This window comes from Schistocerca americana, chromosome 2 (assembly GCF_021461395.2).
Source record: "Schistocerca americana isolate TAMUIC-IGC-003095 chromosome 2, iqSchAmer2.1, whole genome shotgun sequence".
NCBI classification, from domain to species: domain Eukaryota; kingdom Metazoa; phylum Arthropoda; class Insecta; order Orthoptera; family Acrididae; genus Schistocerca; species Schistocerca americana.
Window position 1 is genome coordinate 704,795,418 of NC_060120.1, and position 27,669 is coordinate 704,823,086.

General features: G+C 39.8%; 1 protein-coding gene across 1 annotated transcript in view; it reads left to right on the forward strand.

Moving 5' to 3' along the window:
- The first annotated feature begins 2,434 nt into the window (after positions 1 to 2,434).
- The window catches only part of LOC124596258 (esterase FE4-like), a 91,983-nt gene continuing 66,748 nt past the window's right edge, over positions 2,435 to 27,669 (forward strand). Inside the window, exons 1-2 of the mRNA XM_047135331.1 lie at positions 2,435 to 2,534; positions 19,624 to 19,761. Of these exons, the coding sequence (XP_046991287.1) occupies positions 2,466 to 2,534; positions 19,624 to 19,761 (207 nt within the window). The 5' untranslated portion in view covers positions 2,435 to 2,465. The remainder of the gene's footprint in view (positions 2,535 to 19,623; positions 19,762 to 27,669) is intronic.

Sequence of the window (27,669 nt, forward strand, 5' to 3'; positions counted from 1 at the left end):
AGTAACGAAGTGCTAATTGTGCGTTGTGAAAAATATAGGGGCGAATTTTAAATAGCTACAGTGTATAATCAGACTAACAAATGGACATTCAGTTACGCGAAATAGCGGACAGCGAAGTGTGGTCATTAAATTGAGTACACCTACAGGGCAGTCAATTCCGGGATAAGTCTATTCGCATCTCACGAGGGACGCAGTATTGAGACCGGTTTTTTTTTTATTATATCACGGAGAGCGGGCTTCAATTTATAAAAAGGAGAAAAGCTGTATCATTATCATTGACTGTTGGTGTTAAGCAACCAAAACTGTTCATCAAAGGGTTTCGGTGAATGAGTGGTGAATGCGAAATGAAACTGTGAACGAAGTTATGTTAAATAAAGCAGAAGAGACAAGACAGTTTGGTCGTATCTGTTATTATTCCATAAACCGTAACATTTATTCTCGTTGTACGAAGCCTTTATAGACGATCGTTATGACAATTTGCTTTGAAGGGATCTCGTTACGAGTTAAGTTTTGGGGACCTGGTCAACAGGGGATAGTTCGTAGATCTTAACTACTGCAGCTATTCTGGAATCAGGTGCTACCGTGACCGTTGTGTGTTGTCAATGGCTTAACTTAAGGTCATCATATCTCATGCTCTAAGATCGACGCGCCTTTCTTCTTGGTATAACGGTGTCTCACGGTAACCACGCCAACGCCGACGGCGAAGGAAGATACGGTAGATACATATCTGAAAAAACATACAATTTGAATTCCCCCTACTCCTAGGCGTATTCCTCAGAATCTTCCATAAACAACTCCATCTGTTTTTTCGTGGTACTGGGTACTGAATAAAAAATAAGTGAAAGTAACACATCTTGATGGGTTCGTTAATTCAACATCAGACCTAACCTCAAGCAACCATAACACATAAAACAGAGGAATGCGAGCGCTGAAGAGAAAGACCACATCAAAACTTTCTAAAATATCAGTCTTTCAAACGCAGTCTCTCTGGTCGATTGAAGAAATCCGCCATATTCTTAATAGAATGCACAGACCGACCTGCTAGTGAGCTCAACAGACTGGCAAGATGTCTTGGTACACGTTATGTCGAAGGACGGATGTTACTGACAATAATCATAACGGGAACACTTTCCATGTGAATCTTTGGTAGATCACACACTCTAGGTGGGACAGCACAATAATAATTACGATTCTTGATAGTCTCCTACGACTAGGAATCTTTCTTCAGGAGATTGTTAGCCTTTCTCTCAATACTTTTTGTCGAGTCAGCACTGAATAAGATGGTAAAAACTGATCTTTTAAACGTAATCCTGCTTGTCCAACACAACTGTAGCGTTGCCCTTGTCCGTGGGTAAGATAGCAATATCAGTATCCACTGTGAGTGAAATAAAGCAGCCCTCTCAGCTGATGTTATATTACTCTGTGGCGAAAGTGCCCATGTGTGTCTTTCCTCATATACTCGGCATAATGAGCTTTAAAGTTTCTTGCGAAGCGATCTCTAGCCGCACTTGCGCCTTGGAAATGACCTGGTGTGCACCTGTTGAAATATCAGCGTTATCGTAGACGTCGCATGGCTGTATTCACGTAAGTTACTTGAACATTAACTTATCCGGCATACCTTCTGTTGCTACGCGTATGTGTAACTCAATTCATGTGACAGGTAGCTCGGCACATTAGTAATAGCAAAATTACAAGTAATGTAAGGAACGCCTGTTTCCGCAGTCGGTTTCAGCTTTATTAAAAGTACTTTTGAGTACAATGCTGTGTAACAGTATAAAGAATGAAACAAATAACGTTCGGGTAGTATTACATGGGCTTTATCGAAGGTTACAAATTGGTTTCTGCTGAAGATGTGATTTTTCAGTATATTGTTGATTTCTCAGTATATTGCTCAGTATTTTTCTTCCCAGGGAAGATGGACATAATGATTAACGGCTCCAGACACAACGTAACCAAACTAAACATCCACGTTATTTGTTGCATGTCAATCTGGATTTTGCATCACCCAAACATATTTTCCATTCTAACATAAATTCTTTACCTGAAACGCATTTGTCGATGTTTACAACGCTAGAGAGATATACTCACTTTAATTTAATTTCACATTGTTTCGTAGATACTGCCGTAATTTCTGTGATTTAAATCGACTTATACAATACGTTACAGAATGTGATTTATCTACTAATTGTCTTGTTGAAATAATGATAGACATCTCGGCAGTATAGCATAGAAGATAATGGAAGTTGCATCATAATGTGTCATTGGCGGCTCAGTTGATTCAAAACGATAAATATCTTATCTGCCTTACTTCTACCTGTATAACGTATGATATTGGCTGAAATATGTTCCTCAGAGTCGTCGGATAAGTGATTTTTGATAACAATGCTTATCTGTGAGGAAATACGAACACACCCTACGTTCAGTCAATAACCAGTAGCAATCTTAAGGAACCACGCAAGATCGACATGAGCTCCACTCGAACCATTCATTTGGTGGCAACGTTATACTTTTGTCTGGCATCAGCTACGATATTGGTGAGTTTAATCATTTTGCTGAAACGTGCTTTATTTACTTAACCTTGCATAAATCACCCACACGTGCGTAGATTCATAACCGTGTCAGACATGTTGCAAGATAGCGTAACAGTGTCTATACAAAATTTTCTAAATGACTAGAAGTAGCGTAAAAAGTAATCGTAGCAATGCAAAATACTTGAAAATTCCCTGTGTTCTTAAATAAACAGGTAGATTAAACGCTACTGAAAAACTGCAGATGGACACTCTTTCTGGATACAAGTATTACTTTACTTTGTTAGACCTGAATCTGTTACACACATTTAATCAGTGAATTAGTGATCGTGTAAAGGAATTGGGTCAAAACGGTATACGTAAATGAGGTGTTGATCCTTGTAAATGAGAGATGATATGAATCTAATTGTCACGCCATCACCCAGAATCGAAATATAATCAATCAATATCTGTAAAATATAAGAGCAGTTTCAACCGATCACAGACGCAGAACATATGTTAACTTTCGTAGGCGATGACCAATAAAAAATTTTCTGAATTTCCTCCCACACACTTTCTTAAACCTTTATTTTATAACCAATAACGGTCGCACAATTAGGCTATCGTCAGGCAAATATGTAAAAAAATCGTGCATAATGTGTGCATGTGTCTAATATAATGCCGTAATATACAGAAAGAACACAAAGATTGGCATTACCTGTACTCCATATGAAGTCACGAACACAAATCTTAACGACATTTAAATACTTCTTGTTTTCCATTGTCAGCTTTCTCTCGTTACACTACCACTCATTTCGTGCACTAGCAAAAAGTATTTACTCTCTTTAATAGCCAATACCCTCGTAGTTTTTGAAGATTATGATCGGACAGCGTTCATGGGATAATGGAATGGCACAAAATAAGACTCTATGAAAACCCATTTTGTCCGGAAACATACCAGTCAACAGTTAAGGTGCAACTTACTAGTGCCTCAAACTTGAAGGAGAAAAAATGCTAGCATATAGATTCAAATCATACGCGGCAGGTGAAGATGAGCAACCATAGCATACTTTGATGAGAATCTCATACAATTCTTGACAGACGTAGAGAAGCATCCGGAGGTGTTCGATAGAGGAAAAAACATCAGTCTGATTGTATATATATGTTACATCACATGTAAATCATTTGAAACCTCTGCAGTCTTCACGAGCGGCGGTTTATTATCGATTTCTGGGGCTCTGAGCACTATGGGACTTAACATCTATGGTCATCAGTCCCCTAGAACTTAGACCTACTTAAACATAACTAACCTAAGGACATCACACAACACCCAGCCATCACGAGGCAGAGAAAATCCCTGACCCCGCCGGGAATCGAACCCGGGAACCCGGGCGTGGGAAGCGAGAACGCTACCGCACGACCACGAGATGCGGGCTTATCAATTTCTAGAGTAACGCTGTCTCACAAGTGATTTTAATAGACGGAGTCGTCCCGTTTATTAAGGTTCGTTTTATAGCGATAGAGATTTGTTAATCAGTAGCAATAATATCAGTGTGTTATAAAATTATGGCATACGTTTCGGCCTCGAAAATTGTTTGGTACACATACCATGCAGGCTCAGTACGTAAGACGTGTATCTGAAGATTAAATAGAAATGTGTATGATATTCGGAGCAAATAGTAACTGATGGTATGTCGCAACACATACAACTACATCAATTTGTTAAGAACCAAATGTAGCAAAAATAATCAAAGCTGTTCTGAAATGATGTTGCATCATGATATTGTGTTTACGGACGACTTCCACTTGGTAAATATTAAGTAAGATGTAGGTTGCAGCTGTAACGCGTGGCATTCCGTGCAGTGAGACAGAAATTCTCCGAGGAAATACGCTCGATTATGTCTGTAGGCTAAATCTCTTTCCTTTTTTAAAAAAAGTCCATAATGATTCTATAAGTTGTTGTACATTGTGATACAAGAACTACGGTGATACTGCTGAGAGACTGGTGGATCCGCTCTCTTAGCCTCTTACACAAAGTCGTAGAGGCAGACAGTGGAAGTCTTCGTGGTGCAATGTCTAACGATGTAAACCACGCGAGTGCTACGGTCGCAGGTTCGAATCCTGCCTCGGGCATGGATGTGTGTGATGTCCGTAGGTTGGTTAGGTTTACTTAGTTCTATGTTCTGGGGGACTGATGACCTCAGATGTTAAGTCCCATAGTGCTCAGAGCCATTTGAACCATTTCTAACGATGTAAACTACCTATCAGTATATTCGTCCACGAGGTACAGAAGACTACAGATAGTGAATTATAGCATGATATGGCGTCACTTGGGTCCTGTGAAGTCCTCAGTAGGTTAGCGCACCGCCGAGGGATTAGGTATTCGTGCATTATCAAGCCATCTGTTTGGTTGGATTGTTCTTAGCAAACCGAATCAGTATATCATTCTCACCGGTGATAAGTGTCACAAGTAAAAGCAGTGTAGAACGTCCCTCAAGCGAACAAAACAACCTTCGGTGAAATTAAAAGCAAGAGTGTCCACATTAAGAGTACAAGAGAAATTTGACTGCTGAACATGGATAACAGACCGAATAGACGGAAATGGTACACTGAAGACGTGTGCGAGGGGGAGAAACTGTCTGATGACGCGATAGAAAAAAAACTGGACATCGATATGGAAGACATAGAGGATGCAGCAGAGTCAGAGTTTAAAAGAGCCTTGGAAGCTTCGTGATCAAATAAGGCGGAAGGGACAAATAACAATCCTTCAGAATTCCAAGGATCACTGGGGTATCAGTCTATGAGATTGGTCACATACCCTCAGACGTTCGAAAAATATCACCCGTACAATTCGAAAGAAAGCAAGGATAGGTAAGTGCGAAATTTATTGCATAATCACCTTTACAACTCATGCACCAAAGTTGCCGAAAGGAATAATGTACGGAATAATGGAAAAGAAAGTTGAGCATCTGTTATACGAGAATCACTTTATCCTTAAGAAAGGTAAAGACACTAAGAGGCAGTTTCGGCGTTGTGCTTCATTATGTAAACAAAGACTTAAGAAAACTCAAAACACGGTTATAGGATTTCTAGATCTGGAAAAGTGTTCTATATCGTAAGAAGGTGTAAGCTGTTCGAAATTCTCAGGTTAATAGGCGTAATCTATACGGAAAGACGGGTAATACACAATACGTACAACCACGAGAGAGAAACAAGAATGGAAGACCAAGAACACAATCGCGTAAGACAGGGATGTAGTCTTTCTCCACTACTGCTCAGTCGACACATCGAAGAAGCAAATGATGCAAACAAAATAATCGTTCAGGAGCGGAATCAAAATTCTAAATGAAAGGATATTAATGATACGATTCCTCAGTGAAAATGAGGAAGGATTAAAGGACCTGTTGACTAGAATGAAAAGTCCAATGAGCACACAGTATAGATTGAGAGTAATCCTAAGAAATTTATGAGGAGTGGCAGAAATACACACGCCGGATGAAGGAAGAAAGACAAAAAATGCAGACAAGAATAGGCAAAGAGCATATTCCTAGCCAAAGACGTTTATTGATATCAAACATCGTCCTTAATTTGAGGAAGAAGTTTCAGAGGATAAACGTTTTAACGATAGCATTATATGGAAGTGAATCGTGGATAGTGGATTTACTGGGAAAGAAGCTAACCGAGGCGATTGAGATGTTCTTCTACGCAAGGATGTTGAAAATTAGGCTTTCATAAGACAAGAAACGAGAATGTTTAACGCAGAATCTGCAAGGAGAACATTTGGAACACACTGAAAAAGGAAGGGGCAAGATGATAGGACAAGATATAAAGGAATAACTGCGAAGGTATTTGAGCAAGCTGTGGAGGAGAAAAAGACAAAACTCTAGGGAAAGTCACAGATTGGAATACAGTCGCTGAAAAATAAGATGTGGACGTTGGTTTCGAGTCCTATTGTGAGATGAAGAGGTAGGACAGGGGAGGAACTTCCAGTTAGGTGAAAGGTATGGCAAGAAAGAAAGAGCTTTTTATTGGTGCATACACCATGTACAAAAGAATAAAATGCTTTAAGTTCCTGGGGCCCTGCGGGAAGAATAGATGTGTTCAAGGAAATTGGTGGTCAGATTATTACGAAATCAGAAAGACCGGTTGATAATAGAAACTTAGTAGAAATCATGCAACAGACATTTAACACAACCAAATTTAAAGTACGCAAGTATAAGAAAAGACAAGTTTATCTACAGACAGCTGCTCATATTTGAAATTGATGTTAGTGTAAAATGTGGACTGAGTCAGTTTTGTGTTTCTTACAGCGATAATCCTCCTTTTTTAAAGGTATTGTGACTGCTTGACAAAGTTCAAACTTCACGGGTTGTTAGCAAGATTCAGTACTTTACAAAACTTTGAAGATGCAGGCAGTGTAGAGCACCCTCCCCCCTCCCCCCCCCCCCACACACACACATTCAATTATTTAAGCCAAATGGATGTTTATATACAAAAATGGTGAATTATGAAGGCAAAAAAGTGACAAAAAATCTGTCTGCCAGAGAAGATACGATATGCAAGTAGAAGTTACGACAGAAAGCTTACACAATTATAATGTTTCAGTACATCATTTTTCTAAGTCGTATAAAAAAATTAGTTAATCCTAAGAATGTCATGGAAATACATATTCTATCAAATATTGTGAAGGATAGAAGCAAAACAAGAATAATTTTTGTAGTTTTATAGACGTAAGTATCATGGCAGCATTGCGCCAGATTTCCAGCAATTTGTATTATGGTAGTTATTGTATAGTAATTTACAATGGACAGCTGATGAGATACAGTTTTTCAGCCATGAATATCATATATGTGAATACTAAACTGACTTTGTAATGGCTAGATGAAAGGTTGAATTAACTATTCTACTGATGTACGGAAAGTAATTTGCATGAATTACTAGCCTCTTACATTGTAGTACACTACCTGAGGTTTGATTAGCGTCTTTATAAGAATGAGCAATACCATTTGGCTGCACTGTGAGACTTTCGGCCTATGTAATTACTATGTGGCAGTTTGACAGTAATAAATGTTTTGTTGGTTTTCTTTGTTTTTCTGTGTATTGTTGGTATACTTTATTTAACTCTAGGTTCGGTGTGGGGCGGCGGTGGGGTGAGTGGACTGCTGTAGCCTGTTGTGGGGTTGTGAACCACTGAGGGCTACAGCAGGGACGCAGCCTCTCCGTCGTATCTAGGTCCCCATTTCCATACAATACAATGTAATACTTTATTTACTGAATTGATTGATACAAATATATAATATAAGCTAAAACAGCCGAATTTATGAAACTTTATGTGCAAATGTATTCCTTTTTTTGTACCATCATGTAACATTAACGTATTAAGGATATGTAAGTGAGTTTAAGGCCGTTAGGTTGCAGTTATATCTTAGTTCTGTAATGAAGAGGAAGACAGTTGGTATTGAGTTGATGGTAGACTAACGACAGAAGTACTTTAGGTGTGGAACGGTTCATCTAACAGAATAAGCACAAAAGTTTTGAAGATATGTTTGCACTGAAGTATGTGGATAAGTATGTGGAAAGATATACTGTAGCCAGCAGGAGATAAAGTGACGCTGTTCTGGAGAACTGGTCAGTGTAACGAAGACAGTTATTGCAGGCGGTAATGATATCGTGGTAGAACGCGTTGACAGGGTTTTCTATCGGGACAGCTTCAATACAGATTATTCAGGAAAATCAAGAAACAACATGGGAAGACGGACGAAGGAATAATATTAACTTTCTGGTGAAGATTCGCACCAGACAAAAGAAGGTTACCAATAGATCAAGGATTATTTAATGGCGGACGGCAACTAAATCGAGTTTGAAGAATTCTGAGTTGCTATTTGTACTCGTATTTACAACGGATGAGCGATGGAAGCAAGAGTATAATGGCAAGTGCAGTCAAAAGTTAAATTTTATTTCTCAGCAAAGTGGTAGGTGTATTTGGTTTGCGTTACGTAAATGGCTGTGGTGAATTAACAAACCTGAATTAATGACTACTGTGTGGACTGTAGTATGCAAAGGAGTAGTTATAAGTGTTTAATTATTTGTGGAGGCCTTAAAATATAAAGGTGCACTTCCCACCAGCAAATATAATAATATTGGTGGTGGTCGTTGTGAGGAGATATTCTAAACATTTGTATTTTTCACAAAATACCTCATGAAGTTTCTCTGACTTATAAAAAACGTTTAAATTACATCGAACTATTGTTTGAAGTGAAATCTTTGTTGTTTAAATTTTTAAGTAAGTTTTATTAAGTAGGAACTGGATTATGCCACTCTTTTTGCACCCATCTCAGATCAGTTAAGCCAGTACAGTCCAACGAGTCTTGCTACGGCCAACTGTCTTCAGCCAGAAGTAGAAGAACGTCAGATTCACAAGAGTAACGTCAGCCGCACAAAAATAACGCCGCTTGCTTACTACAAACGTCTGTGGTTTTTATGTCGAGCAAGTACAACAAAAAATTATTAAAACACTGTGAAGTACTAGGATTAACTGAATAAGAAAAAGCAATTTCTGGAAGTAAGCCTGTGAACTACTGCATTCTTTTACAGTATTAAGTTTTTTCGAGTGCTTCCCTAAGGACAGTATGTCATTTAGGTTGCAGATAGATTTATATCATTTCAGAATACACGCATCCAGTCAAAATCCTTGTCATTGATCATTATTACTCGATGAACTTCACTTAATACTCGTACACAATGTATTTTTCAGACAGTAATCATTAATGTTTGTTTCTTTTGTGATCACGATAGGAATGCGACAGATTCGTTTAAAATGATCTACAGAGCAAACTGTAATCTAGCATTACCAACACTCATCACCTGAAGAAGAGAAACAGGAGAAAATTATATACTATGTATAGCTGGCTGATTAGCTGGACAGGAGTAAAGCAGTAACGGCACTGGACGACAGCAGTTTCACTTAGCAGAATAAACATTGAAATACTAAACCAGTTTGAGTGCAGAGATAAAAGCCTGGTTATGCTGACAGTAAAAACCGACCAGAGCAGTAGCTTGGTACCGAATGGGGCTTTATGTTTATTTGATAAGACGGCAGAAATGAGTCTTTTCACATTTTATCACCGTTTTATCCGGCGACCGTGGTGTAGCATGTTGCTATGATCATAACAAACAGCATTCTTTGAATACGACGTTGCGTTTAAGCGGAAGTTTATGCCTACTTAGCAGTGTCGTTGTGCAGACACCATTAATGTCAGAATGGTCGTCTCAGGATGGTGTTTGCATGACGATGTGTTGTGTACTATCAGCTACCTAGTGGTCGTGGAACCAGAAGAGCTCAATTAACAAAACATTCTTTATTCAACAAGACGATTGTACAGAGGTTGACGACAGCGACTCGGTGGCGTGAGTAGACCTCCAAGCAGTGGTTGGTAACTCAGAACAGTACACAGCGGCGAGCCTGGCAGCGACATTGCGAGGACGCCGGGTTGTAGAGTTGCCTCAGCTGTTCAGCAGCAGCTGTTTGGATCATGCGGACGCGAGGCTGACATCAGGTGACCAGCAGGCGGCAGGTTTGTGTTGGACAGCTGACTGCTCCGGCCGTCAGTCAGGTTTACGCCGCACTAGTGAGCAGACACCAAACCCAAAACCCCGTGAAGATGTCCAGAGATTGAATGAAGACTCACCAAAGATGCTCCTTACTTGGTGGCAAGGGCTCAAACTCCCGAATCATCAGGTCTAGCAGCGTCTTGTAGACAAGCATGATGAGGTTAGAAGTAAAACAAGTCTATTGGTCCACATGGGACTGAAGGTGGCATGTAGCATGTCTCGGCGTCAGCGGTAGAAGAAGACATGGTACTGCTATGATCCGAGCAGCGAGTATTTATAGCAGCTCTGTCCTGCTTTGATGTGGATGCGAAGCAGTGTTGAACTACAGCATGAAGAAATTCAGCTTGACAGTACGGAGACTGGGGTCTTGTACTATGCTGTTTCAGCAATATTATAGACCTGGTGCAAGATTTCATATGCATTTTTCTTGTCCATGTCTGCATAGAATGTGAAGTCTGGACTGTGGGGTTTGCCACGGGATTCCTCCCCGCTGCGGAAAATTTGGTCCACTGCAGCTAAATCAGTGAATCGCTTAAAATAACATAGTATTGCTTATATTTTTTACACCCTTATTCACAGCTTATGCTCTGACCGTCTTTCTCTTAGTTGTTCACTCCGTTACACAGTGTACAGAAATTGGTGCTCATACCTTAGGAAAGACCCATTTGGTCGGCATGCAGTGGATTGGAAGTTCAGAAGAATGAATTGTTCTCTGCAGTTGATTTGCACATGCTATGCAAGCATGGACCAGGATGAAGATGGTGTCCAAAAACGAGATTCCTGTTACCATGGCCCTTTGATGATACCATGGCAGTTTGAACTATCACAGCAGGTCATATCAAAATCTGCTCTCTTTGGCATCGCTGGTGACATCAGCAGGTGGGTTTTCCTATCTGGTGTAACTAGGTAGATATTCTTCATTCCAACATGTAAAAATTTCCCTAAAATGCACCATTTTAGAGGATACAAGTGATTCACGTAACATTTGTAACTGGCATCAGTACCTACTGCTGGTAAACATACTATCATGTGGAGGAGGGTGTGATCAGTGTTGACCCCTACTGATGTAATATGGTACTGTAACGACAACGTTTTTTTTTTTCTCCTTGGGTATAATAAATTGCAGCGTAGCTAGCATTTTATCTCGTGCCTCACTCAGACCAGCCCAAAATTGATTTGGCTGTAGCAGGGTAGAGGTTAGCTGTACATCTGTCAATGGTGTATAGCTTCCTGTACCTCAGCATGATTAACATCTACACGATCGGCAAGAGCACGTAAGAGCCCTAACATGGCCAACAAGATATCCAATAGGTCCAGCTGGGCATGCAATCTCATAAAATTTCGATTCAGTTAACACGATTTTGTCCTTACATAGGGATTCAAATGTATTCTTAACTCCAGAAGAGCCTGATATTATTTAGTACCCCATATTAGAGCTTTGTCAACTGGGTAGGATGCAGTTTCCCTCTGTACCTGAACAACGTACGACTACAGGTTGCGACCCAGGAACGACAAAATATGGAATTTAGGGTCTGGCCGTGAGTCGTGCGTGGCTAGCCAAAGCAGGCAAGGTGACTGCTCGCGTAAAGCGGGAAATCCGGGCTTGAGTCTCGATCTGGCACAGAATTTCACTGTCGTTATTTCCTTATACAGCTGATGGTTATTCGTATTTGCAACTGTGAATACATTTCATGTACCCTTCTGCAGCTATAGAGATGCAGCAGCACCAGTAACGCGATGCTCTTCATGGCCATTTCTGCTATTGATGTTACCTGAAGCAGTGAAGCATCAATCACTCTACCTTCTTGGATTTTAATGTATAAGGCAATGTGCACTATCTGCTCTACCTGCTGTGTTGTCTTTCTCTTCCTACCGCCTACTATCTTTTTTGGGAAGAGCACCAGTAATGGCAGATGAGAGTTCAGCACAACCCAAACGTGACAAATACGACGGATGTGGTGGGCTATAGTACGAGTAGGAAGTTTTAGCTTCACATTCATTGGTGAGATCATTTCAGATGCATGATATGGGCCTTGATAATGAGTGAACAATTTCTTTGTCTCTCTGTTTTGCGTCTTGGCCTGTTAACATCATCCATTGACATATGCAATATTCAATTAATTTTACTTTGCATTGGCCATTCGACTCTGACGCTTGAGGGCCCTTGCCTTAACTTTTTGAACTTCCTTTCATTCCTCCTGCAATATTCTTGCAGAATTCTGTGCCTACTCCCCATTGACTCCTACTCTACACTTCACTATCTTGAATAGTGACAGCATTTCCCAGCGACATACTACCTTGTACGATGATAGACCCGTACTTTAGCGAAGCATAGTATTACATCCTGTGACTAGGAATGGTCATGGTGTATATAATGAGTATTACATAATGACTTAAAATTTTCCTTATTCTGTGACGTTTTCTTCTCAGTTTCACCTGTGAATGTAAAGCGTTTGTAGTTAACTCATTAATAGGAACAAATGACAAAGTTGTTTCATTAACTTTGAAATGAAATTGGTGCCCAGATCCTTAATTAATGTCTCTGGAACATCAGATTTCGACAACCAATTATTTACCATGGCCTGATGAATTAGGAAAGCTACTATTTACACATACTGTAAAAAGTGATCAGTTGTTGTCTGTAGACAGCGATTCCCTGCTGGTGTGTTTGCAAAAGGACCTAGGATGTCTTTAACAGTCGTTTTAAATGGTTTACTAGCCTCCAGTGATATTTGTAGTGGAATACGCTTATGGCACAATTCAACTCACCGTGCAAACTGTACACAGTTCTTCACCTATTATGCCATACCCTGCTTATAAGTTTGCCACTAGTACCGTTAAGCTACATACCATTCTGCGGTTTTACGAACCTCATAGTCCACTAACACATGATCAAGCGACTAACTCAACCCATCCTTCCAGAAAATGGTCGGAACGACAGCATGAGAGCCGAATTCTGCTTTCTATAATAATTCTCTGTCATGCACAATTAACCGTGGCCTCATTGCAAATAGCTTACAGTCCTCATTATCTGATTGCACTTTCTGCCACTCTGTGGCGCTATAACCTACTCTTCATTGCACACCTGCCTTTCTGCTGAGGCCAACTGTATTCCCAGAGCCCTTGCAGAATGGATGGACCGCCTCAGAATCTAACTCGCCAAGCTTCAGTGCCCAAAACTTCAATCTTAATAGCCATTTTAATGCTATGCAATCGATTATTACTTTAAATTTCATACCATATCAATAACATCAGAAGTACTCGTGTGTTATTCATTTCTTTCTCTGTCGTAGAATAATCTGCTTCTGCCTTATTTACATGATGTGAGACATACACCACTGGAATCGATGTCCTGTCTACTTCTCGACTCAGTGTATAGCTAAAGTACCAGATTACTTGTATTGCCTGCAATGTAAGTTGTTGTACACTGTAATGCGAGAACAGCAGTGGTACTTCTGGAAGACTGATGCTTCCATTCTCTTAGTCTCTTGCATAAAGTTTCCTTATTATTGTGATACCCATCAGAGGAGACAGTGAAAGCTTCCGTGGTGCAAGCGCATTCTTATTAATGTTAGTGAGTATGGTCTATCAACTGTCTAACCGTATAAACTACCTCTCGGTACATTCATTCACGAGGTGCAGAAGTTTACAGACGGACAGTAATGGAAAAAAAAGAAGTGAGGAAGGAAGATTAGGGTTTAACATCCCGTCGATATTGAGATCATTAAAGATGGAGCAAATATCTGATTGTTTAAAGGATGAGGGAGGAAACCGGTCAAGCCCTTCCAGTGGAACCATCCCGATATTTACGTTTAGCAAATTATGAAAATCATGGATAACTTAAATGTTGATGACTGGACATGGATCTGAACTGTCGCCCTCCTGAATGCGAGTCCAGTGTGCTAACGATTGCGACATTCACTCGGTGATAGTAACAGATTCGTGGTAAAATGCGTTGAATGACCTTTTACCTTTTTTTGTGAGAACACGCACGATATAAATTATTCAAAGACTATCGAAGGGTATGAATAGAAGCATGCTGGAAGATAGAAGAAGGAGCTATGTAAGCTTTCTGGTGAGTATTCGCAAGAGAGAAGAAAGGAACACAAGAGATCAAGAATTGGTTAGTCGTGGACAGCAGCTAAATCGAGTCCGAAGAATTTTTAGTATCGATTTGGACTAGGGTTCAGCCCGGATGTCCAAAAGAAGTGAAGGAAGATTATAATGGCGAGAGGAGATACAAGTATTGTTTTATTTGTCAGCAAAGTGAAAGGTGTAGATTGTAAACAGACACTAGCAAATGAGAGAACAATTTACCATCAGAAGTAATTATTGCACTGACTTCAGTATGCAAATTAATATTGAAAACTGTTCAGTTATTTGTGAGGGCATGGTAGGTGTTTTGTGAAAGTTGTATAAAAATCTGCATTTTAAATGTGCAAATATAGTAATAGTGCGATTGCTCATAGTTAGAAAACAAACATTTCTGTTTTTCATAAAATACTTCTTCTGAATCAATTCTGATGATTTCTCTGACTATTTTAAAACTTTTAAAGCACAGAGAACTATTGTTGGGGAAAATCTTCACCGTGTAAGTTCACAACTGCATATTATTAAACTGCAACTAGATCAGGCTGCCATTTGACAGCCATCTCAGAACAGCTATAGCAGTGCACTCCAACGAGTCTTGCACAGCACCCTACTACTGTCAACTGTCTTCTGTCAGAAGTAAACGAATCTCAGATAACAACGGAAAAATGCTCCCTTCGAAGCAAAAAAATTATGCTCGTATTTATTAAAAGGCACTGACTGAAAACTGGGGTACCAGCTGCCTCATTCTACCCACCTCAGCCCCTTTAAAAAAATATTCGCGCTCTTTTTAACATGCAACTCACCTCGTAATCTCACAAGTTGCCCTATCTGTTACTCACTCACACCCGTTAGTCCATCGCTGTAAATCTTTCATGCACATCCACTCGTAATGACCCATTTTCAATCACTCATTCGGCTGAACTCATTGTCATTATCTCTTTGTGGCTCTCTAACTGTCAGTGCCTCTTGTCTCACAGCCAGAACCTCCTTAGTTCTGTCCTCTACTACTGCGGCTGGGGTTCGGTCCACTAGTGACAACGAAAATATAGTAAAAACACTTTTTTGGTGTTCTGAATAATAAACTACATTTTCACCCCACATCCGATTTTACGTGCGTGATTTACATGCAGAAGTAGGGTAAATTTGAACCTCTGTATCTAGGGAACGGATAAATATATTTGGAAAATTTTCAAGGTTGTTCGAGACCGGAATCTTAGGAGTACACCGAAAAAATTAAAACCATTTTCTGCGTGCAGTCGTCTTGGAATCCGGTACTGTGGATTGGTCCACTGCTGACGGCGAAAAAATGGTGAGGAACGCTTTTTTGGGGGTTTCCTTAGGAACCGTCCATGAATTTATGCAAATGGATCTTCATTCATTCATTCATGCCCGACAGTTAAATTAAATCATGGGTCTGTCGCAGGTGTACTCATCAGTCAATTTATTTAATTTTTACGTCCATATTTTACGTGCACATGAAGGGTAACTTTACACCTCTGTATGTGGGAAAGTGATAAAGATAACAAGAAAATTTTACAGGTTGTTTGCGAACTGGATCTTAGGAATATATCACAAAAAGTTCAGCCGTTTGCTGTGCATAGCCGCCTTGGAATCCGCGACTGGGGTCTGGTGCCAATCGATCACGTTTCCAATTTTTGAAAACTACAGGTGACATAATTTTGACGAATTGTACTCGAAAAATTTACGCAAATGCATCATTTATTCGTTCATCACTGGTAAACTCATCAGTTAACATCAGGGGATATCACTGATGCAGCCTTCAGGACTAATCATCAGTCAATTTATTTAAAGATTTTATACACAAAGTTTTCGCTTTACATCGCATTTTACTTGCTTATTTTACGTGCATAAGCAGCGTAACTTTGAACCTTTGTATCTTGGAAACTGGTAAATATATCAAGAAAATTTCCAAGGTACTTCGGGTTCGGGATCTTACGTGTATATCGTAAAAATTTCAGCCATATACCGTGCATAGCCGTCTTGGAATCTACAGCTGGGTTTCGGTCCACTAGTGACAACGAAAATGTAGTAAAAAACACCTTTTTGGTGTTCTCAAAGGAACCTCACATAAACTAATGGTGCTTCCTCAAGTACCGTCAAGCCCACTGTAGATCATATCAAATGTGAAAGGAACCAACCAATTTGCGCCATTTTCCTAAGCAGGAAGAAGTCTGTAACATTAATACTTTGACCCTGTACTGTAGGATAGTGAGACTAAGACGATCCTTCTGTTAGACAGACAAATCGTCCCTGGCTCAAGGGTTGTATGAAACACTTTTAAACTTACCTTTTTATCACCAATAGAATCTGAGGCATGATCACCGAAAATCCGGTTTTCTGGGGGGCGTTTTGCAACATATGCTGCCGCATGTGTACCGATATATGTCTGACGGTAGCCACGAAACAATAACACCGTTTACTTACTACCAACTTATGTCGTCTTCATGTTGAGAAGGTATATCAAATTATTAAAACATTTTGGAGCAATGCGAGCAATTCAATAATGAAAAGCAGTTTACTGAAGTGAGACTGTGAACTATGGATCACTTTCACATTAATAACTATAATGGAGTGTTGCAGCGCGGACAATACGTAATCTATCACAGATTTATATCACTTCTGCGTACAAGTGTCCAGTCAAACTCCATGTAATTGATCACTCTTATTACACTGGTGTCCAAATTTAAAGCAAAAAACCGCTATTTTCCCGACCTGTGTCTAATTAACGAAATGTCAACCAGATGTCCCTACAATCGTCCTCTGCACGGAAGATGACATTTCGGTCAACAGGCAGGGCGCCTATGAAACGAGGAAGTGTTTTCCGGGTATCCACAATCGCTGTGTTCACAGTCATAGATGGTGCGGTGTGGAACAGAGAAAATGACTGCCAGACTCTCTGCGGTGGCGCAAATTAATGTAGCCCAATGGCTTAATGCGAATCGTTCTGTTGTTTCTTGGACGTGGCGACAGTTTATAGAGGCCGAAACTGTATCCCGAAGACCAGGGCATGGCCGAACACGTGTGACTTCAAAAGAGAGGATCTTTCTTTGGCTGTAAGGGCATAACGGTACCGCCTTAGTCCTACACCGCAACTGGCATGTGAGTTCGCAGCATCCAATGGACGTGTTTTATTGAGGCACACGGTGTGCAGAAGGCTTCCTCAGAGTGGACTTTATTGTCGGAGACCCACTGTATATCGCCCTCTGACGCGTCTTCATAGAAGGGAACGTCTACAGAGGAGTCATCAACACGCCACCTGGACGGTCGAACAGTGGGCCGTTGTTGTTTTCACAGATGAGTCTCGGTTTAATCTAGAGAGTGATTCTCGATGGATTAGCATCGGGAGGGAACGTGGAGCACGATTTCCGAAGCCAAACACCGTGGAAAGAGTCTATTATCGAGGAGGATCCCTAATGGTGTGGGCGTGGGCAGGGATTATGTTTACCACTCGAACTCCTCTTCGTGAAACTGTACTGCTGAATTGGCAAGGTCTAACTGCTGTCAGGTATCGCGACGAGATCTTCGACCTCACAGAGAACGAGTGGTTAATATTTTCTTGGAAACGGAACATATTGCACGCCTGGCGTGGCCTGCTCTCTCTCCCGGTTTGCATCCCATAGAGCGCGTCTGCGCTGCACCAGGGAGACGACGTCCATCACGTCACCATCCACCAACCACTCTTCAAGACTGCGAGCAGCTCTGCAGGAAGAATGGGCGTGAATGGGCGTTATTGCCTCAATATGAGACTGATGACGTTATTCACAGTATGCCCCGTCGTTGTCAGGCCTGTAGTGCTCCCAGAGGTGATCACACCCCATCACATTAACCAGTTGTCGGAATGTGTGTGCAAATCCGTTAAGTTGTAAAAAACGAAGAACATTTTTTTTAAGCGTTTTGCGTGTTACAGTTGTTTAGGTTCCGAATTTTTTTACATTGTTTCTACTTTACTATCATTTGTTTGCACTATTTTTTGGAAAAATAAAAGCAACTTTGCAAAATTTGCGTTTGTTGCTTTAATTTTGGACACTAGTTTAGATAAAATTCGCTTCATATAAGTTTACTGTGTGTCCTTTAGACAGTAGTCATTAAAGGTTGTTGCTTTTATGATAATGATAGGAATACGTTAGACTCATTTAAAATTAGAGGCAGAAGAAACGGTAATCTGACGTTATAAACACTCATGTAATTATTAGTAAACTTGTATTCCGATGTAATTTAACATATACACCACGAATTATTCAGTTAATTATTATTGTTTTAATCGTTATTGTTTAGTTAAAGTCCTATTTGTCTTGACTGTGGGTGTGAATGTGTGTGTGTGTGTGTGTGTGTGTGTGTGTGTGTCCTTCAATATGTGAATGTGTTGTCTATGTCGAATGGGTGATATGGTGCAGCAAACACAGAAATTTGTTTTCTACGTACCTGTATATATTGGTCGATTGACCAGACGGGAGTAAAGAACTGAGTATGTTGGATAACAGAACTTCCTCCGAGCAAAATAAACATCGAAATGCTAAAACAATTTGGGTATAGAAGTAACAGCCTAGTTAAACTGACAGTAAAAACTCTGTAAAGCAGTGGCGTGGTAGTGAGAAAGCAAAGATCTGTAATTTTATTTGGTAAGACGGCAGAAACGAGTCGTTCCACGTTTCACACTACCATAAATAAATCACTACGATCATTATATCAAAGCTTCAGCATCAATTCCATTTCGTCCTGACACAGCAGGCAGCTCATGGCTGTACAAAGATAACTAGCTATGTTTATGTCGTATACTAGCTGTACGCGGCCAGGCTTTTATAACGTTTCCACTTTATTACATATATATTATATACACATCAGATGACGTTCCAGTAGGTATATAAGATAAGTGAGTATTCGAATGCAGTGTTGTCTCCAAATTTCAAATCAATCTACGAAGAATTTTCTGAGATGGGAGATTCTGAAGGTACGAACATCTACTTTTGTAGTTGTATAGTAACTGAAAACGTTCCTAATCGCAATGCTCCGAAAGGTTTTGACCGAAGGCTTTGAAATTTTGACACAAAGTGCACTGGACTACTATTTTTTAATGTATGTAATATATAAATTTTCTTACAAATTTAATAATAGGGAAATGTTGTTGGAAGAATGTTAAAAAATTTGTAGAAATAGGTGCCTAAGAACACGTCTCATTAAAATGTAACGTTCTATCCAAATTTCAAAGCAATCGGTCAAGAATTTTCGGAGATAAACGATTTTAAACAAAACAACATTTACATTTTTATTTATATAGATGTAGCGTGTTGTTTGCCCACAAATGTTAGTTTCCAAGCGGTTTTCAGTTTAGTCTTTTTTTTAGCTATTTACACCTTGTTACTTCTTTTACTTAATATGTTTTATTTGGTCACAGGCCCAGGAATATGTAACAGTGGATATAGATGCAGGAACCTTGAAAGGTTCTATCAGAGCAACGTATACGAACAAACCCATGTACAGCTTCGAAGGTATCCCATATGCAGAACCTCCTGTCGATGATCTCCGGTTTCAGGCAAGTATTTCGAATGATTTACGCTGCTTACCATTTGACTACAAGCTATCTTACGTGCGGACAGCATATTTGACAGCTAAATTTTGTGTGTTGAGTAGATAATTTGAGTACAATTAAATTATTTAGATGTTCCTTTTCCTCAGTGGACTGTTCGCGATGTGATTGACCATTGTATGTTCCGCTAATTAAACAGTATTTTCACGTGTCATGTGCATTGGTTAGATTGCAGTCATGTCTGCTTCACTAATTACGTAGTCCAGCGTAATCATAATGCCGTGAGAATTTATACTGATGTTGAGAGCGATGGTTTCACGCAGGCTCATTCGAGCTTCATAGTATGCACATTGTAGAAAAAATGGTAAGGCTTTTATATGAATCTACCCATTTAGACAGCTAAACATATCAAAACTGTTATGCAAATCCCAGAGTGCCATATGAACGAAAGCTTTAGAAATGAATGTCACCTTTATGAGCCAAAGAGTAAAACGCAAGTGGATGGCATGCTTAATCTATCTAACGATTCTGAAAATGATCAAATTCTTTTCGAGTAAACGTCTACCAGATTTCGACGTAGCATGGAGCTGCAGTGATGATATTAATAAGAGTAAATGTATGTAGAATTCCCTCGTTCCGAAGTTCTGAATATTGATTCAATACCACGATCCAAATGTTGCAATAAAAATGCCATGAATGTTTCATTTTCGAGGCTTCGATAAAATTACCCAAGCATTGCCCTCCCCATCATCAACACAACAAATTTATTTTGCTTATACCAGACAAGTTAAAACCGAGATCTCTCCTTTCGCTGGAAGTGCGCTATCATGTGCTCCATAACGAGCAACTTTCAAACACATTAAAAGATTTAGTTTGTTTCGGGCTCTACACATTTCCTTCCAAACTCTACAGAGGCCGATGACGGCGGGTTCCAACCTGCAATAATGATTTACGCTTTAGAATACAATAATGATTTACTCTTTAGAATGGGCCTGCGACCACGGAACTACTTGCTGAGAAAATAGTATAAATAAAAAAAATTGGTAACAGCAGACTGTAGATTTGGAAATGCTGAATCCTCTAAAATATTTAATGAACTGCGCACCCTCAGATAAATTTCTCTTTCTAAAACAACGGAGAAGATCGGTGTCTACTTTTCGATTCTGTATTTAGCAATATGACCAACCTTTATAAATGTTTTCTGTACCAGGTTCTGGTAGAACAAGCAATTCAGATTAGGATAATAGTTGTGTCAAGTAATCAATGCCGTGACAGCTTTCCTAGTAGTATAATTTCATTCTCTAACAGTGTGTCGTTTTAGTGAATTTTTTAGAGAAAAATCAGCAGTTAAAAGTAACTGAGTCCCAAGAAATCAATCAATAGTAAAATACATAAACAAACAATAATATCACAATTCATTTTGTGCACAGAGCTCGCGACGACCTAAATCACTGTCCTCGGTTCTCCCAGCCACATCTCGCAAACAAGAACGACATACGGGCTTGGTTTCCTAATTGTGACACATATAAATACATTACTCTTCACACACACATGCGCACAACGCACCATCAACTACATACATGCACGCACACAAACACACACACACACACACACACACATTTCCTGCAGAAATGAATTCCAATTTCCCCTTCTGACCACGGTTTTTGAAAAGTTCGTCATGGTTATCAGGAAAATATCGGAATTGAAAATCCCATCCAAATTATTAGAGCTTCAGTCTGGAACTGCACGACCGCTACGGTCGCAGGTTCGAATCCTGCCTCGGGCATGGATGTGTGTGATGTCCTAAGGTTAGTTAGGTTTAATTAGTTATAAGTTCTAGGCGACTGATGACCTCAGCAGTTAAGTCACATGGTGCTCAGAGCCATTTGAACCATTTGAACCAAATCATTAGCCATTGGAATCTTTCTGCAAGAGTCCGAGATTTCTGGGATATTAGCGTGAAAAGAACAACAACCCGTCTCGGTCTCATGAGGTCCATTTTCTCTTTCTACAACCACACCAGGTTCAGATGAACGATCAAGAAAAGGAATTTACCATTCACTCACACGTCGGGTTATAGTTTCATGTTCTGGAAATGGAAATACTGTAAGCTCCAGTCATGTATTGGGACAGGAAACAGACACGAGTTTTCGAAGAATAATATCACTCGTATTTAAGTACAAACTATTTACAAATGCGAACAGATGTATTCAGTTTGCTCCTTACATGCTTTTCATTAAAAATTAATGCCTAAATATCTTTTAAAATACATTTAAAGTTTCTCATTAACGAAGCTGTCATTTCCATTACTTAGCCACAGCTCATACACCAATTGTTCAAAAAGATCCGAGACATTTTATTCCTGGTGTATTATCGACTCAACCCAGAGGTGTACAAATTCCCCTTGCAGCCTGCTTGCCCCTAGCTCCTCTGCAACCATTCATGCAGGTCAGCCTGCCGCGACGTAAACACAAGAGTGCGCGTGTACTGAGGCATAGTGGGCAATGCGGACGATACGGGCTCCCGCAAGCCCGGGGTACCTGGGTTCCCGCAAGCCTGCCAAGCTTCACGGGACCCGCTCAGCTTGCTGCGCCTGACAGCAGGTTGCGCTGTCAAGCTACCGTGACTAGAGTAGCCAGGTAGTTAGCCCGCAGTTCATTTATCGCAACGGTGGAGGCAGCACAATGAATAGGTCGAACTTTAGTGAGATTGAAAAAAAATTGACAACTGGCGAATACATGCTGGTAACGAAACAGAGCACAAGTGCCGCATGGGAAACGTTTTCATGTGTTTATGAGGCCGCTTCAAATAAATCGGTAGGTGTGTCTCAATGCAAACTATGTAAAATGCTCTTAAGTACTTATTCGGGAACCTCGAGTATGTTACGACATGTGTGCAAATTTGACAAGCAGTTCCCTCACTCCGTAAATATCTTGAAAGAGGACAAAGATTTAGTGGCCGAAAAGTGCGTCGAAATGTGTGCTAAGGACCTGAGACCATTTAGCAGTATAGAGGGAGAAGGATTTCTTAATTTAGGGCAGACACTGATCGACATAGGTAAAAAATATGGCTTAGTTGATATTAAAAATGTTATGCCTTCCCGAGTGACAGTAGCTAGGAAAGTTCAAACCTTAGCTGATAAAAGTGCGCAGCAAAATGCTCCCAGATATAGTGCATGCGATTCGTTCTGGTATATGTGCCAGTACAATTGATCTATGGACAGACAATTACAAAGGGGTGCATTACATGTCCGTGACAATGCATTACATAAATTCAGACTGGCGTTTGAATAAATATGTACTGATGTGCTCTGCGTTTCCTGACTGCCCAAAAACTGGCTCGAATATTCGAAACGAGTTGGAAGATGGCTTAGAAACTATGGGTGTTTCTCGTGAAGACATTGCCAAAATTACGTTTGTCACAGACCAGGGCAGTAACGTTGTCAAAGCTCTCGAAGTATATCAGCGTCTTCCATGCATGGCTCATAGTATAAACACAGTCTTGAAACATGTTCTGAGCGAACAGTTTTTGAAAGAAAATGTTCCAAATATATTAGCCATTCTTAATACAGTGCGGGCTACGGTTTCGTACTTCAAGAGAAGAGGTCTCTGTGTGAGACTGAACTCATCTTTAAAGCAGTGGGTTTCAACTCGTTGGAATAGTTATTTTGACATGCTTGTATCAGTCCATTCTCAGATTGATTCAGTGAAGGCTGTTTTACATAATGAAGGTGCCTCTGATAAAATGCTGGGTTATGACCACCATATAACTGACCAGCTTATAGAATTTCTTAGGCCGTTTAAAGAAGCCACAGTTGATCTAGAGAGTGACAAGGATCCAACCCTACATTTAGTTCTACCGTGGTTTTATGCCTTAAAAACTCACTGTACCGTACGGGATAACGATGAAGAGGTTTGTAATTTTATTCCATCTGAATATTATAGAACCACTTGTGAAATATGTAGGTTGAGAAAATGTATTTTCAGGACACGAAACCTTTGAAACAAGCCGCTGATGCCTTCCTAGAACAGAAAATGTGCATTAGTATGTTGCATAAAATTGCAACGTTTATGGCGGCTAACTACCGCACATTAAGAAAGTTAACCGAGGATGAAAAAATTGAAGTTTACCAAGCAGCACGACAGATGTGTGCTGAAGGTAAGCTCCTAAGATAATGCATATATTATTCATCTACATGTACATGGTTACTCTGCAAGACACACGCAAGTGCTTAGTTGAGGGTTCATCGAACCACTTTCAACTTATTTGTCTCCTTTTCTCGAATTTCGCGCGGGATAGAACACCTACAGCTTTCCGTCTGAGCGCTGCTTTTTTGTATTTTATTCTGATGATCATTTCTTCCAATGTATATGGGACTCAACAATATCTCTTCGAATTCGGAGGTGTAAGTTGGTGATCGAAATTTCATATATAGATCGCGCCACGTAATAAAACGCCATTGTTGTAATGATTACCACCCCAACTCTTGTGTAATTTCCGCGACACTCTTTCCCTTATTTTACGATAATACTAAACCAGCTGCCCTTATTTAGACTCTTTCGACCTCTTCAGTCAATAGTAAGGCTCTCGAACTTCGTAGCAATGCTCCAAAAGAGTGTTTTGTCATTAAAACGCCTACAGTATTTTCTGTGTGTCCATTCCTATTTAAGTAGGTCGTAATTGTAATCAGAGGTATTAAGTAGAATCTACAGCCTTTAGATTTGACTGGTTGATCTTGTAAACGAAGTTTAACGGACTTAGTTTAGTACACACAGGGATAAACTCGCTCTTGTCATTATTTATTGCCAACTGCTAATTTTCACACCAAAAATATATACCTTATTTAAATCGTCCTGCAGTTAGTTTTGATCTTCTGGCGACTTTACAGGACGATAAATGATAGCATCATCTAAAACCTATTATAATTTCAACTATGTGTAGTACGATCTTCACATTATTCTGCAAATATTAATTGGAACCTGTACAGTTTCAGTAGAAGTGCCCAATCACAGCAACCAAGAAACAAATCCAGAGCCGTACAAAATGGCGAAATTTGAGGACTGGGCAGAAGAGCCTCCTCTCCTACATGATGAAGTCAGCAGATACTTGCAAGAACACTGTGTGAACGAGGGAGATATTCTACAGTGGTGGAAAAATAACTCCCAACGACTTCCTCGACTTGCGTGTGTGGCAAGAAAAATATTAAATATACCAGCCACTAGTGCGTCTAGTGAGAGAATTTTTAGTTGCGCTGGAAACCTAATTAGCGAAAAACGATCACGTCTTAATGCAGACAGACTTAACGATCTCGTCATAATTAATTCAAACACTAATGAGCAGACACATTGAAAATACAGTAGAACATTAAACGGGAAACTATGAGTTTGAGCGCAAATTTACTAATTAAGAGTGCAGATTTCTTTCTTGTGCTTTCTGGGCGTCAATTTCTGAGATAGAAATTTTGTAATGCATACAGTTCATTTTTATTTTAGACTAAACTTTTTGATTTCAATCCTCCCAAGTGACAATTATTGTATGTAAACCATTTTCTGTTACTTGGGTTTGCAAAAGTAGCCAAATATTTTTAGGAGTATCTGGTTTGGCCTAAATAATACTTTCAGGGGAACTGAAGGAAAATTTGTAAAGATTTTATGTTGAAAAGTGTTCTGCAAAATAAAATATTCATTTGTGGAGTAAGGCAATACACATTATGAGTTTAAATTAGAATTTATTTTGTTGAGTTCCACACACATTGCAAAATGTAATTTTATTCTTGTATTTCTATATTAAGGGGAATCCCACATGCAGAGTCAAGATGCTGAAGACCTAGACACTACAAATACTCCTAAAATGAAGAGCGTCTTTTTCCATGAATGTATTGTAGTAGGAATATAATGGAAACTCTGAGCCACTCTCCACAGCGTCTATATCTGCGTCATGAGGATTCAGACTCGTCGTTTAGGTCTGTGTTATGAGGGTCTACAGTCGTCGTTTAGATTTGCATCATGCAAGTAAACACTCCTCGTCTTAGTCTGCATCATGATGGTCCGAAATATGGACCCTCATGATGCAGACCTATACTACAAGTGTGGACTCTCATGACGCAATCGTAGGAGCCGCGAAAAATGGCTCAGGGTCGCCATTGTATTCCCAGTACTATAGTTTTTAGACGAACTGGATACGAAACAAGTCCTTCGATTTTGTTAAAATGCATTTTGGCAATTTAGAATGATTTTGCCAACTTCGAATGAATTCACAGAGCCAGTAAAATACATCCTGGAAACGTAGTTAAATATTTATATAATTGGTGTCATACTTGGCTGAAACATACTAAAGTTAAAGAATCTAGACTTCCAAAATCTTAATTTGGTTCTCATTGCAGTACAGTGGTTAATAGGGGCGTAGATAATTTATTCTTCTGGGGAGGTGACCAATCTTCTTTTTGGGGGGCGGAGGTTCACTTCTTTAGTACAAATATCCATCCGTTTCGGTGTTGAAAAGTGCAGCACAGACTGCATTGCGTTGCCTGGGCATTTATTTATTCCATACTCTCGTAGTCCATCTTCCCTCCCGTATTTTCTCTCTATCCATTTAGTCCTCTCCCACTATCTCTTTGATCACCTCCCCCCCCCCCTCCCCATCCCTTCGCCGGCCGAAGTCGCCAAGCAGTTCTAGGCGCTACAGTCTGGAACCGCGCGACCGCTACGGTTGCAGGTTCGAATCCTGCCTCGGGCATGGATGTGTGTGATGTCCTTAGGTTAGTTAGGTTTAAGTAGTTCTAAGTTATAGGGGACTGATGACCTCAGAAGTTAAGTCCCATATTGCTCAGGGCCATTTGAACCATTTTTGAACCCATCCCTTGGCCCATCTCCCCCCCACCCTCTATCCATCTCCTCGTCCTCTCTCTGTTGGATTCCGCCACCTCAGTTCATCTCCTCTTCACCTATCTATGAAAACTCCTATATATCTGTCAACTTTTGTGGTGATCAGTGAATCAATGTCAAAGTTTATTGCTAGGTAGCAATTATTGTAATACTTTTTGATACGCAGCATTGATTGTTTTGTTTTCTGGTGCGTAAACAAATGAAGTTGAAGGTGTCCCGACAGGGGAATATGCGACATACAAATAGCCATGTGAAAAACATGATTTTTTAAGATTGATGCCACAAACATATAACAACTGCCATTGCGATTTATCTATCGACATGGCAAATGTAAGCTGCACTGGAAATTATAACCGTTTAAAGTCGAATGGCATGTCGGTCGGAATCTTAGTGATACTGGAATCAAACTGTCCTCACCTTTGTACTTTCCTTTTAAAATTGTGGCTTCGATTACGTTGTTCCTTAACTTCTTCCCCGCAAGTCGGGTGCCATTACAAAGACGTAGCTGGTTTACCTTTCGCAACATGATTGCCGATCCGACTTAATTACAGATTGGGAGGCGGTAATCCGGGGAAATCCAGCGAATTTAAAAATTCCGTAGGATAGTTGACTACATCATCTTGGTTAGTAACGGAATAAACCGACTTGTATGTCAGCAATTCGCCAGGTGTTATATTTTGAATCTGAAAATTCATATCGTTAACATCAAGGTTTCTTGCAGCCAATATAACACGTTCACTCAACCAAAAATGGTTTGCAACTGTTAAACGACATTTGCTGTGCGCAAATTGTCCAACACGATGACTGTGAATGTGTCAGACAGCTCTCAAATTTCAAAAAGATCATAGGCATTTCGTTTAAAAGAAATGTATATACATACATACATACATATATACATACATACATACATACATATATATATATATCTATATACACATACATATATATACATATACACATACATATATATATACACATATAAACATATACATAAATATATACAAATATACGTATATACATATATATAAAT